The sequence below is a fragment of the Pseudopipra pipra genome, chromosome 10 (genome assembly GCF_036250125.1).
Source record: "Pseudopipra pipra isolate bDixPip1 chromosome 10, bDixPip1.hap1, whole genome shotgun sequence".
Lineage (NCBI taxonomy): Eukaryota > Metazoa > Chordata > Aves > Passeriformes > Pipridae > Pseudopipra > Pseudopipra pipra.
In genome coordinates this window covers 3727955-3747930 of record NC_087558.1, presented here as the reverse complement: position 1 = coordinate 3747930, position 19976 = coordinate 3727955, and the positions used below count along the sequence as shown (strand labels likewise).

The following is a 19976-nucleotide window of genomic DNA, read 5'->3' as shown; positions in this document are numbered from 1 at the left end:
GGAAGAGCTACCTTTAAAGAATTTCTTTGTATATATTCAGAATGCATAGGGAATATTTAGCAATAGTGAACTTGGACTTGGAGTTAGTCTGTAAACAAGCAGAGCAGAGAAACACTATCTACTTACCTTAAAGTTTCACTAAAAAACTCTGCAGATTTACAGAATTAACATTTTTCTTACCTTTTGATAATATTTGCATACATACACGTGGCACACACCCCCCTCCATGTTACATATTCATTAAGAGACAATCTCTGTGCACAGCAGGGTCATGAACAAACAATATGGACTTTACTGCCCTAGGCAACCCTAAAAATTGGAATAAAACAGAATTCTCACCTTGTAACACGAGTGGCCGGGAAAAAGAAAATCAAGAAACTGTTAGGAATTTCTCACAGCATCTAAAAGCAGCTCATTCCTTCTTTATTGAAACCAGAAAGACTTATTTAAAAAAAAAAAAACATTCTCTAACTTATTTTGAAAGTCACACAGACACCAATCAATCACTCAGTTCAGTGACACCCATCACAACTGCTCTGCAGATATATATATGTACTCTCTCAAAAAAAGGCTTTTGCTAAAGTATATCTTCAGATCCACTCCCCCACGCCCCAAAAGAAGGCATTAAAATAATACTTCTTCCACAGGGGATGTTCACTGCAAGAATACTGGCAGATAGCATTGCTAATTAAAAGGTATGGACATTTTAAATATATTTGTTCATTTTTTCATGTTATGTTATTGTAAGAGAGAAAGCAATTTTTAGTGGATGCTTTTGGTTGTTATGCAAATGGTGAAGTGACTAAACCACATTTAACATCTGTCCCTTCCATCCCTATCAACAGCAGGGAAACAGAGAAGGAATGAAGTAGCATTTGGGAAAAACAACCTAAATAGTGCTGGTTTGAAACTACTATTACTGGATTTTTCAATTGTCACCCATAGCACTGGCAATGGGAATAAAATAAAGTCCAAGCTCCAAGGAATCTTTTCCTATATTAAGGATTTACTTTAAGGCTTTTCTAAAGCTTAGATGATCCAGACCTTCCAGGCTGGAAGACCAAAACTGACCAGCAAATGGGGTGTGCAGACCTAGGCTGAGGCAACTAAGTGATCCTTTGATATTAATAATGGAAAAGAAGGGGGGGGGGGAAAAAAAGCAGGCAGAAGAGTGCAGTAGCTGAGTCAGGACCCATACACACATCACTGCCAGCAAAGGCATAAAAGATCAGAAAAGTCACGGTGCAGAATTGTTGTTTCAGTCCCCGGGAGATTTAAAGTTATTTATGTAAGAAATCTGTAATGCAATATGGAATAACTCGGTCGGCGGGATTTAAAGTGAGACGCACACAAGTCTGCAGAGGAACAGCTGCCAGACTGGACTTGGACAGCTCCTCTCTAAAAGGCCATTTTTCAGTTTAAAGGCTACAATGAGCAAAATCCTGAAATATTATGCCTGTAAAACAGTTTGGAAATATGCTGTAACAGCCAGTAAAACCAGCAAAGATAATGCAAGTTTCAACTTGTTACTCGTTACAGTTTGAATGTGGAAAACACATTCTAGACACTGAAAACCCAGACAGGAAGGTTTTCTGGAGCAATTTATTCTTATAAAGAAAAAAACTTGCAGTTTCACTCTTCAGATGGGTCCAATTCTCCTTCCACTGAAGGAAGTCGGGTTTGACATTCACATCAGCAGCAGCAGAAATGGGCTATAAAAGCTACAACTGCACATAAACAGCTGTCAGACAATCACATTGCAGAATAAACATAAACCCAAAATTAATTCAGAGTAATTATTTATACAGGCTTAAGTGAGATCAGCATTGTGGATTTTTTAATTTGGTGAAGATAAAGATTATCTTTGTTTTATTACCGTATTTTACGTGAATAGATGCTGAATACTGTATCTTGCTTTAAAATATTTCATATTTTAGCTTAAATATTTATATTGAATTTCATTCTGAGGCAAAGTAGTTAAAATTAGTGTGTTATTTTCTAGTTTTACATTAAAATCAAAGCAGTTACATTCTCAGCAGAGGAGATTTTAATGCTGTACTAAACCCATTCTGTTGACCATCTATGAGAAGAGGCCCACTACAGTGGATGATGCCAATCAGATCTTCCAGAAACACCAGCAGACTTAAATATACAGTAAAGGCTATTGAGAACTTTCCAAGCAAAACAAGCTTGTTTAGATTTTAGATCATTCAATAAAATAAGTATCTTACAGAAAACACATGAGCTGAAATCCAGTTCTGATGAGACAAGGAGGAGGTACATGCTCGTGCAGAGCAAAGCTGCTCAGCAGCTCGTGCAGGTGGCTGCTGGAGATCCCTGGTTTGCAAAAACCCTAAGAGCCCATCTGGAGGGGTTATGGACCACAAAACCACAGGGTTTTCCTTCAGTAACAGAATGGGATGTTCTTGGGAACAGCCAAGCTGCAAGGCTTGCACAGAACCAGGGACATGTCACGTTGCATGACTGAACATCTCTTCATTTTATTGATGAGTCTCATTGAAGTCACAATGATCATTTCAGGTTCATTCAGCACCTGCAACATCAGGTGTCTTCTAAAGTTATATGTGTTCTCTATCTGAAGCAAAGTAAGGGAGATCTTCAGGGCCATAAACACTTGAATTTTGCTGCTCTGTTCTAAATCAGAGCAAGATCAAGATAAAATATCTCTCTCATGTTGAAAGCAATCTCAGAACAAATCTTGTTGCCCAGCCAGCCCTACACTATTGCACACCTTCTCTCATGCTATTTACAAAGGCACTGCAGCCTCAGCCTCCTCTGTCTCTAATATTCAGTATTTTGTTCACTTCAAACTAAGTGCAGGATGATGAAAACTCATGAAACACGATGGTGCCAAAAGAAAATCTGCACCACCATTAATTGCTACATGAGTACATCAGATCTGTCACGAACAGTGACATGCCAGGCATAACAAGCATCTCTGAAGTCAAACTCCCTGTTTCTCTCTGCCATGGAATAAAGGATGCTGATGACAGATGGGCAGAGTTAAACAAGCCAACCGGCCAAAATCCTGGAGCTGCATTTCACTGCCAAGACCAGAACCTCAGTTTGTAGCAGAAACCATGAACTTTCTGGCGTCAGTCAGGAAGAAAAAAAAAAAAATCTATAAAAAATTAATGTTATAAATAATAAGAATAAAAATGAAACAATCATCCACTCTCCTGCTCCTATTCCTAATTTTCTGCTATGGCTCCAGGACTATTCCCTCTGCCCCCATAGTCCCAGATCCACATAATTGCAGAACTGCCACTCCACATCACTTCACACTGTTATCCGCTGAAGTCAAAACTCTTCTTCTCCCTTCTGACTATTTTTTATCCTCTCCACCTGAACTAGCATGGACTTTTATTCTGCCATGCTCTCTGGGCACCAGCTTGGAGACATTGGACAGAAAGATTCAGTCGTGCCTCGTGTGTGTGAAGTCTCCCAGTGCTTGTAGTAGAAGGTGATCATTTCTCATTTACTCCACAGGGACAGCCCATCACTTGCCAAAACGATATTGAAGCTTCCAAACATGCTCAGGGTGTGTGCAGTCAGGAGGGACCCTGCCAGAGACAGCCACCATATACAATATGGTATTTTACTGCTTTGCTCCTGCTCTCCCAGATTCTGCTGCCACAGTTTGCTTCAGGTTCACACATTTTAACCTGAAATCACATTGTTTCATTTAAACTTACCAGTGATTCAAGTAGGAGCTGCAAGTGTCTAAGAATCTAGAAAGTCCTCTATTTCAGGGAGGTTAATGGTGCATCAAGTCTTCTGCTGCCTCATATCCCACCCTCAAAGTCAGCAGGGCTGAAAAGAGCCTAAGTCAGGGTAATTTCAGCCAAAGTCCCTTCAAGTTTTTGCAACATTCACATTTTCCTACCTTTGAATTGTAACTGCAAGTCACAAAGTACTGCCATTTATATAAACTTGTGCTTTCAGCTTAAATCTATTCTCAAGAAAATTAAGACAATGATTTACTTAAACATGACAAAGAATGAGATCATTACAAGTACACTACAGTCAAAAATGGCAAGAAAGTTTTCAAGCATTTCTTGATATTGGCAACTTGTAAAGACTTACTTCACTAGTCATTAATATCCGATCAAAGTGAAAACAATCAATAATACATTTCTAGTAAAAGAAAAGCCTAACATAGCACAATATCATATTGTGTGCATTAAATCAATAGCCCTCCTCAGTTTTAATGTAGTTACTGCAATATTTGGAGGATTTTGACATGCATGGTTTTTTTAAACCACAGAATCTTACTTCCTTCATTGTGAACAGAACAGGTTTTTAATGAGTGTTTCTCCATACAGATGAAATTCTCTATAAGGGCTTCTAAAAGGCTTTGCAATTATTAAGGAAAAAAACCAAACCCACACTTACATGTACTTCATAGATGGGTAAGATGAGAAAAAGTCTGAGGGCTGCTTGTCCCAGACACGGAACGAGCCAAGGACAGACCCGAGAAAGCAAGGTTAAATATTCATTTTCTCTAGCACAGTAAAATAAACCTGATGTAGAGTTTAAACATGGCAAAACACCCACCACAACAAAAAGAGTGTTAGAGGCCAGAAGCAATGGAAACAACTCCTGATGAACTGGGCAAGAGCAGGGATGGGGATGGTGCTCCTGAAGAATGTCTTTTGTTCTGTTGGTGGGTACACCCAAAAGCCATCAATTCCTTCACAAGGCCTGGAAACCTATGGCAAGGCCTATATAGCACTCAGTCCTTCCAGGGAAACACATATGTATTAATCCCAAAGAGCTGAGTGGCAGGAATAGGACAACCCTTTACAGCGGAGGAAAGACTCAGGGAGGAACAGGCCAGAGGACACTGTGCCATTTAACATTTCCTTTGTGGATTATTGTTGCTGCAACAGCAACGACTTCTTCCTGGCTTGGGAAAGAGAGTAGGTGCTTCACACATGCTGTCCAGAATTCCTGTACAGACTTCACTTGTACTCCAGTGCAGTAAAACACAAGATGTGTTCTGCAGGAGAGTTCAACCTGCTCTGGCCCATGTCCGAGGGACTACCAAATAAAGCCACCTAGCACTGAGCCTCACAGCTTATGCTGGCATTGTGCAAGACTGAACACAGAAGGAAAGCAAGGAAAGACACTGAAAGATGACCCTGAATCACATCGGCAAAGGGACTTCAGGAAGGTGCTGGATTCTTTCTGCCAAAAGTGCTGGATAAAGGAGGGATACCCAGTCCCTCAGTTGGGATGATGACACAGCAACACTGGAGAGCAACCTCCAGTCACCCTGTTCTCATACATGAGACCGTATCTATTTTCTCTTCCCCAAGTTGGTGTACAATATAAGACATGAACCATGTGGATGTGGTTTCTGACTGAAGATAACCACCCACCCTTTGTCCTGGTGCTTCAGTGCAGCAAAGCTGTGTAAGTCATCAACTAATTTAGCCCACAGACATGAGAGTGTCATCAGGAAGAGGCTGGTACATTTGTCATGTTGTATGTTACGTGGGCAAGAGTTCTTCACCATCACTAGTTAAAAATCTCACAGGTTTCCTGTTAGCACTGAACAAGCTTAATAATGACCACACACAAAAAACCTTTGAAATGGTGACAGAAATATGAGCCTCCCAACAGAGCAAGAAATATGACCTGTTTAAAACAACCAAGTCAGGAAATTTGATATTGGAAGGGAACAAGCCCAATAAAATAAATCAGGGGATAGTTACTAAGTACCTGTGTCAAGATAAAGGGCAAACAAAACTCAAGGCATTATATTCAGTGAATTGTATAGAGAATGAACTGCACTGTAGGTCAGTCAGAGGTGTTTGTGCAAGGTAACCAGGCTATAACTTACACTATGAACAACTATACTTCAAGCATATTCAACTTCTGAATCCCAATATACTTGGAGTATACTTTCATATTTATAAATTAGAATGTGCTGTTGCTATACAGGCTTTCCACTTGATACATTGATATGTCTATTAAAAATAAAAGAACGATACTGGCCTTGAATTTGCATTTTTGAAAGCTTATGTAAATGAACATTTATAAAGAGGCCCCAAGAGTAATATATCTATTAATAAGGAAAACTTGCACTGATAGAATAGCCCTGTTTCAAGAAATTCTGGTTAACCAAGACCAAGTCAGAGCAGATTTAACCTCACTCAGTTCTTCTCCCATGAGTTCTCAGAAAAGCAAGATGCAGTGGGAGAATGTTTAGATACATCTGAAAATTCACAAATATGGGGGTCTGGATATTTTGTGGTAGTTCAAGCTTTCTTCTTTGGATAGTCTTCCTTATTTATTTTTAAGAATGTGGAAAGGAGCATTCTTGGGATGGAGTAACTGGACTCTGAAGTGCTGGAACTCACCAAGTGCCCAGTTAGAGTTTTACAAGAAAAAAATTCTTGTAACTTGTCACCTTTTTTATTTTTAATAAGGACAGCAACAAATGCTTATCTCAAAATACACAAGAATTTTGAGAAAATGAAAGAAGAGTCAGGTGCTGACCAAACCTCACTTGGAACTGTTCTGGATGGATAACTATAATTTTCTCTGAGACTTTAGTAAGTTTTGTTACCCTTCATCCACTTGTCTAAATTTGTGGTTAGCTTTATCCTTCACCTCCAATAAGCTGGCCATAATCCATGATAGAGGAGTGATGGCAGTTCAGGTTTTAGGGGATTCCTTTATCTGCCATCCCATTTTCATACAAAATTAGATGAAACCAAAAGAAAATGTTTTCAGTGAAATTGAATTAGTTGCACAACCCGAAGATCCTGGACTATTTATTCACAGATACAGTAGTTCATCAGCTCTAAAACTCTCAGCTTTATTATGTGCTTGTCAGAATGAATGATAATGCCAAGTGCTGGCAGGATAATGAACAACTGCCAGGAGAAATGGATCGTCACACAAAGCTCTCTGAAACACAAAGATGATGACGAGAGCAACACTCAAAGCTACACCTACAGTTTTTCCCTTTTTCCAATTTTTCTCCATGTATTGTGCAATTTTCTTCTGTCTCAAGTTTACTTGGCTGGAACAAAGGTGGAACACAAAAAAAATTGTGGCTAAATTCTTGAGAGACATGAAGTACAACTCTGCTGCAATCAATGTATAATTGCATAGTCATGCCACAGATGGATTTGCTCTCCATGCAAAGAATTCAGCAAGCATCGTAACATATTAACTTATTTCAGAGTTATTAGATTTGCCCTCTGATGAACGTCTACCTTATCTACTCTGTTAGCACATTCTCCCTCCTGTTGCTTCCCACACCATATAAAACTGAAGGAAGATTATTACAAGTGGAGATTGGAATTATTTTTGCACACCATATAAGCAAATTCAGGTCTCAGATCTATTCATACAGTACCACCTGCCAGAGGATGAAAGCAGATTTTAACCACAAAGTAAAGGAAACAGGGAAGAGAGGATTTAACTGAACCCTCAACTTCTTTGACTGTACAAAGATCCAGAAGAGACAGAATGCAGACTCCAGCTTGGAAAACATCACTCACATAAACATCCCCTATTTGTAGCAGTAGCACAACAAGCAGACGGGGCTATTCAGTTAAACAAGTACTACACACACTTTCAAAACTATGTTCCATAGGGTACAAAGATCCAAGATGAGAAAGACATTCAGGAGGTTTAACATCACTTTGATTTTGACTTTTTTCCACCACCCCAAATAAGTTCCATTTACAGTTTTTACATTATTTACAGCGTAAATGAAGCACAGGGATCCAGAGGCCACAGTAGGAGTTGCAAAGGGTCAGGGGGAAGAAAAAGTCACACTGCAGATACATTTTAGATTGGAGTAGATGTAGGAAGATGAGATGGATGGAAAAGTGGAAAGTCTAGCCCTAGACAGGGGCTATTTCCCCCCTCATTTAGCCTTTATGTTATATACTAACAGGATTTCTAGTATTCACATGTGAAGGAAGCGATGTAAGACACCCAACAGATCATACTGCCTCCCCTAACTCCTGTCAGCTTTCTGAGCTCCAAAACAGGATGAGATTACAGGGAGAGAAAACAGATTCAGGTCAGCAACCCTGAACACAAAAGCTGTCCTTGCAGTGTGGGTAAGAGTGAGAAAAGCAATTGCCCGTGAATTCTTGGCGAAGCAAAAGCAATTAGATTTTACAAAAAAGGGAAACAGCTAGAAATAAGTTTTCTTTAAAAGGGTAGCACAGACACCATTTCCCTCACTTCAGTACCACCATCAGAATCTCTCCAACATCTGAAAAGCAGGAACAGCCACTTTTATTCCAGGTGGCCACGAAATAGATTTGGCCTTTTCAACTTTTGGTGTACTTAGAAAAGGTTATTACAAAGCACCCAAAGAAGAAGAAAACAATTTTGAAATAATTGGATCTAAAGTTTAAGTCACAACTTTGGGTTTGGAAAGTAGCGAGGACAGGGAAAAAAAAATAATGAGGGAAAAGAAGGAAGAATGATGAAGACACTCAATAAAAACAAAATAATTTCAAAGACTGACAGGGCCAGCACCTCCAGGGACCACCTCATCCACAGCTGCCTCTTCCTCCACAGGGGATGTGACAAAGCAGAAATTAGATATCTGCCTAGACAAATAAAAGCTGCACTTCCTTTATGCAGAGTAATTCAGTGCTTCATTATAATTGGGGAAAAAGGAACAGCCCTCAGAAAGGCCAGTGCAAGGCTCAGCTTTGAAACAGTCAAGTCCAGAATTTGCCCTACTTGCATGGGTTTTTAAGTGCCCACCAAAACTTACCTTAAACAGGGCCTATTTTCAGAGAACAGCAAATCTCATGGCAGGGAAAACAGAAAAGGGTTTCCAGGATTCCAAATCATTACTCACCTCAAAATTTAAGAGTATGTTGATTCATTTTAGGAAGCGACTGTGACCAATGATGCTGGAAAATGACAGCAGGAAATGTTGGACTGAGTAGAGATGAAAACCTGCTCCATATTTCCAGAGTAAGTTTGCACTGTAGTTACTGTCATTGCAGAGATGCTGGAAAGCCCTTCTGAGCAGAGAAAATTAAGCAAGGGTAATTAAACTTGTTAGGACAAATCCTTGTATTGCACATGACACCACAGTGTCTGTATCCACACATGAAATAGTGCAGCTTTATCTTCCTGGAGAAAGCAGTCAGAGCAGCAAACACTTTTGCAGGTGTATCAGGATGTCATACTGAATGGCACCACTACAGCCAAGTTTGAAACTAGGCCTATAATCTGCATCAAACATTGAATTTCTGCATCATTTAGACAAGCTCTTGTTCCATTCTGACTTGGAGAATATTTGAATTTGCCTGTGGAGGCTGTAGCTTCTAGTTTAAGTTTTACAAAACTCAATTTCACTTTAGAATTTTAAATTTTCCATTCTAGAAAAACTGAAATACATCGACCATAAAGATGAAAATATAATTTCTATAGCCACAGAGTATGTCGGTTGTGGTTGCCTATTCCTGACATATCATTGTATAAAATAACAAAGTGAAACTTTAAGGTGCCTTTAGCACATGTTTAAGCCTCCTCCCATCCTTCCCCCTGTTCCAGGCAGGGATAGTACCTATTTAAGACTGCTACAGAAATACAAAATAATCCAGTAAGTATTATTTCCTTTGTAACTTGTTTAGGTTAATCACACAACCAATGCTTGGATTAGATACTCTAAGACTTTTATTTGTGAATAGTCTCATATTTTTGGGTGAAAATAGAATAAAACACCACATGCCTGACATATCTGAGCAAGATCCAGAGAGACAAAAAACAAACCTCATCCTGCAACCTCCCTGGGGAAATCTTTATTCATTTTAATACTTGTTCAGTCAGCTGTCTCTGTGAATGACAAGGTTTTATCTCTAATGTGAATGGCTTCGAAGGCTACTTGCATTATCCATTCTTCAGCAGCTGCTGCTGAAACCACAGGGTTGCAAACTTATAATTAAATCCAGCTGCCACCACTGTGAGCTCAGTTATATCGAAGTGAGCAGCAATGCCTTGTGGTTGCTGGCAAGATTCTGTCTCTCTTTCTAGACAATGTAATTAACTCTTTTGCCCCTTTTAGATGAAATAAACATCAGCACTGAAAATGTTGTTAAACGACTGTAAAATCGTATTTACATAGAGGAATTCTGTTGCAGTCCTTACAGCTGAGAAAACAAATTTCTAGGGGGATGATGGCTGTTTCTTTAAAAGCACTGAGAGGACACCCAAGGAGACACAAGGCACAGGATGAAAGGAGTTTCCTGTAGAAAGAGAGTAGGAAAGGATGTACATTTAAAGATCTACACTTAAGCCTCTGGCATAAAGCACATATCAAGATCCAGCCTGAACAAAATGCAGGCAAGGACAGGAAAGGAACCAAGACAGGCACCACAGGCCTTCCCTTGATGCTAAAATAATTTCTTAAAGACCACTCTCCATGTCTTGAATCAGACTTAGAGACACCAGACCAGAGAAGCTGTGGCTGCCCCATCCCTGGAAGTGTCCAAGGCCAGGTTGGATGGGGCTTGAAGCAACCTGGGCTAGTGGAAGGTGTAGTGCAAAATGATCTTTAAGGTCCATTAAGACCCAAACCATTCTATGATTCTATATTCAATCCTGACTGAACAGCTGTACACACACATTTCTAGAGGTATCCTTTTTTCTTTCACAGACAAAAATCTGTTCACCCTCATATGTCAAAGCGTTTAGGTCAGCAAAAATAATTAGCTACCTAAATTTGACTTTGTCAGTCACAATTCTTGAGGTGCTGCTCAAGGCAACTCCACTTCCTACCTTTTATCAGAAACATTGCAATGACAATCCCCAAGAACACTTCATGGCAGTAACAGCAATCAGCAACGACATGCAAGACTAATGCACTGAAGTAGAAAGCCACAGTCAACTCAGCTTTGTTTGCACCTCTTTGGAAACCTGCATCAGTCCAAACATTTTTGAGGATGGGTGAGAAAGCACAGCAGAAGGCAGAAGTGCTTGACCTCTCACTCCAAGCACAGGAAGGTTAAAAAAAGGGAGAGCTATTTGTTGAGAGGAGAACGAGATGCATAGTGACCATCTCCAACTTCACTCTGAAAAACTCCCAAAATATGCTGGCAAAATGATTTTTAAAAACATAATGATCTGCTGGATATTCTGCCAAATCAGTCAAAACCCTACATTATCTAGATGCTTTTGTAATATAGGGGTTGCATCCAGAGCTACATCACTTCATGAACTGGGTGTTGTCAAAGCCCAGCCACGGTTCCACAGGCTGAACTCCTCCACATTACCTGATTGTGATCCAGCTCAAATCCCTCTGCACTGCACTGAAGCAAGCTGCAAACCCAAATAAATTTGCCCACGGTCACAGAGACCAGCAGGAATCATGAAACAGAACCCAGATGTTCCTAGAGACTGAAGGTCTGCTCACTCACCTTTTGGTAGTGGGGGGGGGGGGGCATAAGAATGAATCTCCAACATCTCTGCACACAACATTCAGTACATTTCCTGAACCAACCACAAATAAATGCCAGCAGCTAGAAAGCAACTTTTCCCCTATTGTTTTTCACTTTGTGCTTGCTGCCAAAGGTAAACAGCTTTTTGTAGCGAAGACAATATGGGTGAATTCGCTCTTGAGTGGTTATTCTGAGGTTCATTTACTTTTGACATCTTTGTTTGCTGTTTCCCCACTGCCTGTCTATCTGTCCCTCCATCCTAGTGGCTCTGAAGCCCAGGCACTCAAGAGCCTTTCAGCAAGATGGGCTGATTATTATATCCTGTCATATTCAGGAGAGAGCCAGTCACGATTTTTCAATCAGTGTTTTACCATTCTCATTTTAGAACGGCCAGGCTTTTATTCCTCCTGACTTTTTAGTGGCTACTTTAAAGGGCTTTTTAGCTGGAGAGGTTCATATCTTACCAGCACTGAAAGGTGTTTCTATAGACAGCACTGGCAAAGAGCAGGTGGGTGTGAAGAGGGAAGCAAAGGCAGGGGGAAGGTGAAGAAAAAAGAATGGAAAGGTTGGAGAAAGCTATGCTTTCAGGTTTTTTGAATCCTTCCTAGGATCTTGCTCATAACTGGAATTAACCTCTGAATCAACTCTTATCTATCACTTAGATAACATCATTTTATCTTAATCATAACTTTTTTTCTTGAGACACTGCAGATAGCCCGAACCTTCTGCAGTGTTCTGAGCACTACATTTGTCTCTGCACCAAAGAACATTCAACTCATCTTTCTCATGGGTTTCTAATCAGCTCCAGGCCTGTGACCTTTTATATTTAGGTCCAATGATCTCTAGTCACAAATGAATATGAATATATGATGTCTAAAATTTAATATTCAAATCATAGTACATTTGAAGTTTCAGGACACCTATCAGTTGCCATCAAGGTGCAGAGTACAGGAGATAGACCAGAGAAAGGTGTGTCACCATGAGACCAAACCCTGACAGCAGGTGACTGTTTTGACAGATCCACACCTAGGGGGTGACACCGTAGATTAGAAAGATTTTTTTTGAAATACTTAAAATAGTTTCTTTCTCAAAACATTTTCAAATCCAATGCAAAATTTACAGGCTTCATTAAGGTTTAGGGGTAAAAAAAAAAAAAAAGAAAAAAAAAGAAAATCAGCCAGTGAATTTTTGTTTTTCAGATTTTTGAGGTAATTAGGCCACTGAAGTGCTAAAGGTCTCCAGCTATCTAAAAGGTTATATCAGGAGACTTTGGCTAAAATGTCATTAAAGTTAGTAAACTAATTATGCACTCAAAGAGAAAGACATCAGGTTTTTTCTCCTATGTTCCCCTTGCTTCTGGAAAGTCCAAACCTGGATTTGTAGACCTTGTGATGTTTCACAGCCCCACCTAAAGCAGCTTCCAAGGTCACCAAAAGGCAGATTGCATGAGGAGCATCCAAATGAAGGAGCATCCAAAAGCAGGACACCAATTCAGCCCTGACAGAGGCTGATAATACCCTGAGGATTACACTGAGATACAAAGCTGCTTTTGGTGTGAACTCACCTGATGCCAGTGTGCTACAGACAACACCAAGGAAGGTGAAGAGGTGCAGACTAAGAGGACTAACACAGTAAAAACAGCAGTATCTTAGTATGAAATAAGATACCGACAATGAGAGAGGAAATTTGAAAAGGTCACCCTTACTTTAGGCTGCATTTAGCAAGGGCAGAGTTTTCAAGCCAACTGAAGTAGGAATTTAAATCCAAAGTCACCAAAAGTAAGTTAAATAAGAGGTATTTTTCAAATGCATGTTGAGCAGTAGAACACTTAACACTGAATAAAAATCACCTGAAACTGCCTTTGAAGCAGTTTTAAGTGTCTGTGAAATCTTCAGTGTAGGAAAGAATCACAGCAAAGAGGTAAATATTTACTGGATCCTCAGATCAATTCATCTAAATCAAGGGCTTCTGCTTTTGCAATATGACAAATTTATATTAGGGTTTCAAACCAAGACTGCCTGTTCTTTCACTGAATTAAAACCATTTGCTTTAGAACTGGCTGAGATGAGAGTGTCTGCTTCTTTAACACCACACCAAGCATTACTTGCTGGCCACAACCAACCTGCCACATGCAAAGTAAAGGCTCTTAAGCACCATCCTCCCTGCTGCTCGTGCCCCCTGTGTGCTTCACACATGACAAAGGAGGTGCCACGTTCTGCTCTTAACTTCTGATGAGATGAAACACATCAACACACCTTGTTAGCTGTGTTTGCTGCTTAAAACACACGTTTTCAAGTTTTACTGCTTGGAAGGGTTTTGGACACTCTAGCACACAGCACTGCTATTGCTCTGACAAGTGCTAAGAAAGTGCTCATTAGCACAGTCCCTAATGCAGGCACAAGTGATGGCACAGCTCTCGAGTGCTGCAGCACATACCCAGCCCACAGGATGCTCTCAAAGCTGTCAAGAGCTCTCTGGGGCTCCTTCACTGCCACAGGAAGGACTAAAAGCACCTACACCTTCATATTTGCTGTCTGCCAGCGCTTCTCAATCACCAGAAGAGTATGGTAGCCAAAAATTAGGTACAGGACTGATGGATCAGTTTTCCTGAGAGTTGAAAAGGAGCAGAGGAAGAACAGAAGAGCAGGTCCCAGTAGGAGTAGAGGATGATCACAAAGTTTCTTCCTATCAGAGGACAAGCACTTTGCAATCCTGAGCAGCCTAATCAGTCATCTCTGTTCCCTTGCCCTGAGAGGCTCGGTGGAATTTCACTAATGAGACTGAGTCATTTGGAGCAGAATGACTGTGCTAGAACAGAAAAAACCCTGATATCTTCAAGATATTATATGCACTAAAGTAGAGCAATCTGAGCATAAATTATCTTTGTACCTTCCTCTCCACCCTCCCTATGGAGAATTTTCATGTTAAAAGTGCACAGGATTTGCACTTTGGTAAAACTGCACAGGATTCATAACCAAAATATGGGGGGAAAAAAAGGCCAGAACCCTTGGAACAGTGAAGGTTCTGCTATCAGCAGCCCTGCATAAGCACTTTAAGAACTAATCTACCGACACAAATACTCAAACATTATCTCTTTTCACTGGGAAAGAGAGAGCCATGAAAACAGAAGACATATCCATGGGCAATAGATCCATGGGAGCTCTCACTTTCCCATTTGCTATTTTAAAGGACCTACAGAGAAGGAAAATTTATAGCACTGGCTCGTGGATGTACACTGCCCTGTAAGGCTGGTGTAGGTCTTCAGTCTCTAAGAAGAAAATCTGCATCTCTACAAGACACCAGGATGGCAGACAGTGCATTAATCAGAAGTTTTATCAAATAATTCTTTGCAGGAAGAAGTATTTCCTAGAGGAAAATGGAAGAAAATTCTTTTTCACGGTGAATGAGCAAATATTTTTATTTGCAAGAAGTAACATCAAAATTCTTGCGATTTTAATCAATGGTTTAAAAAAAAAAACAAACAAAAAACAAAAAACCAAAAAACCAAACACACCCACTTTTGTTTTAAGTAGTTCCGTAGTGTAAAAACTCTGAACTACCTGGACTAGGAGGTGCTGACATTTTTGTTTACTAGGATCTTTATATAGTTCAATATCTTAATAGCGTGTGACCAGAGCTAGGGAAGAGATTGACAGCCAGTCAATGAACTGATGAATATCTATCTCATAAGCATTTCATTTAGCTACCCATGCAGCATGCATTTTGCCTTTATACACACATTCCAATGCCATTATCTGACACTTAATTACCTGGGTCTCAAAGCGCTTTACAAAGGAACACGCTGTCATTATCAACACTTCGTGGACAAAGAAATCGAGGCATAGTGGGATAATTTGCTAAAAGTTACTGCACTAATATCCAAGGTCAGTGGCAGGTGAAAAAGAAAGCTCTTATCAGGCAAGCACTGCACTCAGCAGACCACACTGCACTCGAGATGTGGGCTTGGGAAGCTTTTCCTACAATCCTCAGTAATCTACATCAGGTACTGTAAAAGCATTTAAAATTCCACCTGTGTTACAGCAAACATTACATTGTAAAATTTAAATCTATTGACACTTGATCTGTTAAACACTGGAATATTGTGTTCAGCTTTCTTCAAATGATTAAGCTAAGATGACAAACATCATGTCACCATGAGATGACTTTCCTGACAAGTTTGCCCTGGACATTCCTCACCTATTTTTAAACATCTTCTGATAACATCCATCATGTCAGAGAGTTGTAGTTATTCTTTCCTAATTATGGGAGCCTCTTGCAAAACCTTTGTTGCAGTCATGAAATTACAAACCCTGTAATTTTTTCAGTTCTCACTCTGTCTTTTACTATTAATATTAAAACCATCGGGAGACATTTGGTAAAACCAGCAACAACTTGAGGTTTGATGACAAAATGTTTAAGAGCCAAAACTAACCCCTCATTTTGCACTGATCAATTTTATGTATGCGAAGAGTAAATAAATAATACTCGGTTGTAGAATTTGGGATGTTTTCACTAGCTGCATGTCCAAGTGCAAGTCCCAGGGCTGAATTAAACAAGCTAAATGAAATTAATTTACTTCCATGTCCAGCTCAGGTGGCCAGCAGGCCTTGAACAAGATTACCAGGACAACTAGTGAATAACAATGACACCAGCACTGCAGCAGACTTTATTCTCAGTGCTGGGTTTTACCTTCTCATTTTGTTACAAGTCTTCTCTCCCTTTCTCTGGGAGCCGTGGGGATCACAACTTCCAAACAAGTTAAAAAAAAAAAAAATAGAAAGAAATCCAGCTTGCAAGTTCACATTGTAATTGATATAAGTCTATTATTACAAGATGAATTGCAGCAGACAATGCCAGAGACAGCTCAATCTGTTACCGAATCCCTGTAATGGCTGGATGAAGAACTCGACCATTTCACTCATAAATCTTTCTTCTGAGTTTTTATTTGCTGCTTGTGTGTGTGAAATAATAAAACTGCAGAGTGACGTGTACAAGAGATGCAGTAACACATTTCTAAACACAATTACAGTAAGTTTGTTACAGGAACCCTGACCCTTTCAGCATCTAATCAGGAATGCGTCGTGTTCCAGGCTGCAAAAAACACCACAGGATATCTTTGAAAAGTCATTAGCTGAGATCATGCCAATCGTGAATAATCATCTCTGCTCAGATTGAAGTGAGGCACTGGGCTGTCATAAGTCATTCTGGATGATCCATCACAAACTTTCTGTAGGACAGCCCAGGACAAATCTTCATTTCCAGGACGCTGATCTACTTCCTAACTTAATGGCAAGCAAACTTCACCAGCAGGAAAAGCAAGATTGGAAGGTTCTTGAGATGTACATTCCCATTTGCTTTTTAGAGTAACTGAATTTAATAATATTTTTATAATAATTCCTTGTCTATTGTCTGCAGATCATAGCACCCAGCAAGGAGATCATGAGAGTTACTGCAGAAGCAGAACTTTAAAATTAACTGTCACCACTGATGACAGAAACAGAAAGAAGATAAGCAAAAGGGTTGTAGAGGGGGAGATATAAATGGGATACATGCAGCAATTTTGCTCCAGTGAGTGCAGGTGCAGCTATGAAATGTCCATGATTCCTCCTCTGTCAGGAGATTGACAGGAGGCCACAAAACCAAAAGTGACAGAAACCAAGATTACAACCAAGAACATCCAAGGGGCAGATTTCTGCCGGCAGTTTATGGTCTCATATCCAGTTAGAGCCTCCCTTCCCCTGTGTAAAAGCCCTTGAAACAGCTTCCTGAACACTCCTGCCAAAGAGGTAGCTGAGGGACAGAGTCTCAAGGTACAAGGTCAGGGGCCTCTGCACCAACAGTCCCCACTGACAGCCTCACAGCTCATAGCACCAGCTTTTCCACTACCATGTTATAGCACATGTTCCAAAAACAATCTGTGGTTTTCCTGGAACTCATCTATTCCACAGAATCCTCAAAGCAAAAGATGCTGGTAGGAGAGATCCCTTTTCCTTTAGTTCAAGTGCTGGAAGGAAAACAGTCAATTTTACAGTAAGGTTGCACAGGCAAGTAGGCAAGGCAGGGTCTAGACTTAATGAGCATTTAAACCCACAGTGCATTACCATTAAGTAATGCAGTTGCATTAAATCCAAGCTACTTTCACAGCAATATTCCAACATCAGCCAGGAAAACTAGAGGCTGTAGCTGCTAGTCCCACAGTACATTTCTTATCCAGTTTTGCTTGCACAAACATGATACAAACCTCACAAGCATCTGACTGGAGATGCCTGCACTGGTTAAGAGGCCTTACACTCTAAATTACCTTGCTTTTGTTAGGCAGGTGAATGGTCCATAACATTCTTCCTGAAAGGAGGTTTTTTTCCTTCAGAATTTAATTTATAAACTTACTCCTGCCAGGCTGCGATAGCAGCTGCTGTACAAACCTGAAAATGATGACGACTGGAATTCCATTCAGACCTCAGGAATCAATAGAGAGCAGACAAAACGACCAAGATAAAAAGTTCCACCCAACTGCAAAGAGCAAGAACTGCAGGATACCTCTCATTGTTTTACAGTGTCTGCAGTCACCAACCTGTGAAATAGAGACTGAACAGTCTCAGTTCAGTCTGAAAACCTGACCTGTGCTGTCCACAGGCTGCACCCACATAATCTGCCCATGGGGAATGCCTTAGTGCTGTAGGTATTTCCAGGCAAAAGGAGACTCAAAGGACAAGCAAGAACAGTTCATATTTTGCTAAAACTTATATTGCATTTGGTGAAAGCTTCTTAGAGAGCCTGATCTTTCTTACCTGGAAACAGCAGCTCTTCTGTAAGCTACAAACAAAGCAACCTGCATTGGTGTCACTCTGGTTCATATCAACTTATCCATATAAACTGGTGGTTTCACTGGGCAGTAAAGAGATACACAATCACAGCTTGACTGAACTAACTCTGTCTGAAGGCAGCTGCTGGCACAGTGTGGTCTCATGTCAGCAGAACATTCATTGTAAGCAGCTCTGCATTTTATTTATTACATTCCTTCTCACTTATATTTCATGACAGACAAGCCAGGTGAGGACAGGAACATATTAGAATTTAAAAGGGAAGACCCAAAGTACTTAAAAATCTGCCTTTCTTTGAACAAAACAAAATGTGCTTCAGATGAAAAGGAAATTATCATTTGCCTGATACAAAAGAAATCCTTTGTCCCAATCACAGCCTACTCTGAAGGAATGACTTTCTTCCTTCCCTTAAGAAGCCAAATGGATGCAGTTCTGTAATTCTGGAGAGCTTTACTCAGTATGTTAAATTACAAGACAAGCATTGTGGGTTTATAGATTGTGAGCCAGTGTATGAGACATAAAGGATTCTCATTGAGAGTGGGTGATAGTCTAAGTCATATAGAATTTAGTCTATGATATGCTAGAACACAGTTAGTGAAATGAAAGATCGGTGAATAAATTACTCCAAGAATACTAGGAAATATTTGGTAGTGATCTGTAAAACCAGCCTTCCTACCTTCAGATGCACCAAAAGAAATCCCATGAACAAGTACATTTGGTTCACTTGCTACATTCTTTACCCACTGCCCACCTCTTCTGACTCAGAATTTACTTTCACAAGTGTAAAAACAATGCTGAGAAATTTAGTAAGAGCACCACAAGGACGTGGAAGTTGAGAAGCCATTGAAAGATATTCCACTGGACCCCACTGCTGATATCCAATGATATTATCCTTTACAGACACTCACTCATCTGATATCAATCAAATTAAATTTTCATCGTGCTTTGTTATAAATCAGTACCAAAAAAAAAAAAAAGACAATAAGAGAACGACCAAATAAACACTCAGAAGTGCAGCAAAGGCATCTTTAATTTTAAGTCAACGTTAAAAAAAATATTCACGTTATAGCAATTGTTGTTGAATGTGTGTTTTCCCCAAACACCAGATGCATTTGAGACAATTTACATTTGACTCACCATACTGGCAGCGAGGACCCTGAAATCCTGCAGGACACTGGCACACCTGGGATCCTTCTTCAGAACATTTGCCTCCATTGAAGCAAGTGCCAGCTGTGCAGAGCACTGGTGCACACAAACAGAATGAAACAGGGGATTTTAGTGGATTTTGTGCCGAGGATCCTCCAGAATTGCCTTTGTCATAGTCCTGTTGTAACAACACCTTCCAAACAAGAAGAAATCCAGCTTTTTATTTAAGTGGAAAGGTTAGATTTCAGTAGAACTTGTTGTCATGGGTAAAGCTACCATGTTGACATGAAGAAGTTTAATAAAAATAAGACTAAGATAATGCAGTTTAACTTGAAGATGCTTCAGAGGCAGAAGACAGTTTCTAAGGTCTCAAAGCACTGCCTGAATCCAGAATGAAAGAGCAGAGGAACTGCTCCACAACAAAGCAGCAATGGTTAAGAACCACTGGTGTACTAAAAAATATTCTACATGTGAAAGGGAATGACAATTCTTCCCTTCCTCCAACAAAGAACAGTTTTTATTTACAATAACTTGAATTCCACAGACTTGAGCC

At 40.0% G+C, this 19976-nt stretch overlaps 1 protein-coding gene across 2 annotated transcripts in view; it reads right to left on the bottom strand.

The window, feature by feature from the left end:
* Window positions 1-19976, bottom strand: part of LOC135419443 (multiple epidermal growth factor-like domains protein 6) — a 192870-nt gene that overhangs the window by 158539 nt on the left and 14355 nt on the right. For both annotated transcript variants that reach the window (XR_010432993.1, XM_064665802.1), the window contains exon 4: window positions 19415-19519. Coding sequence is in view for 1 of the 2 variants with exons in the window: in XM_064665802.1 (XP_064521872.1) it covers window positions 19415-19519 (105 nt within the window). In the remaining variant the exon portion in view is untranslated. The remainder of the gene's footprint in view (window positions 1-19414; window positions 19520-19976) is intronic.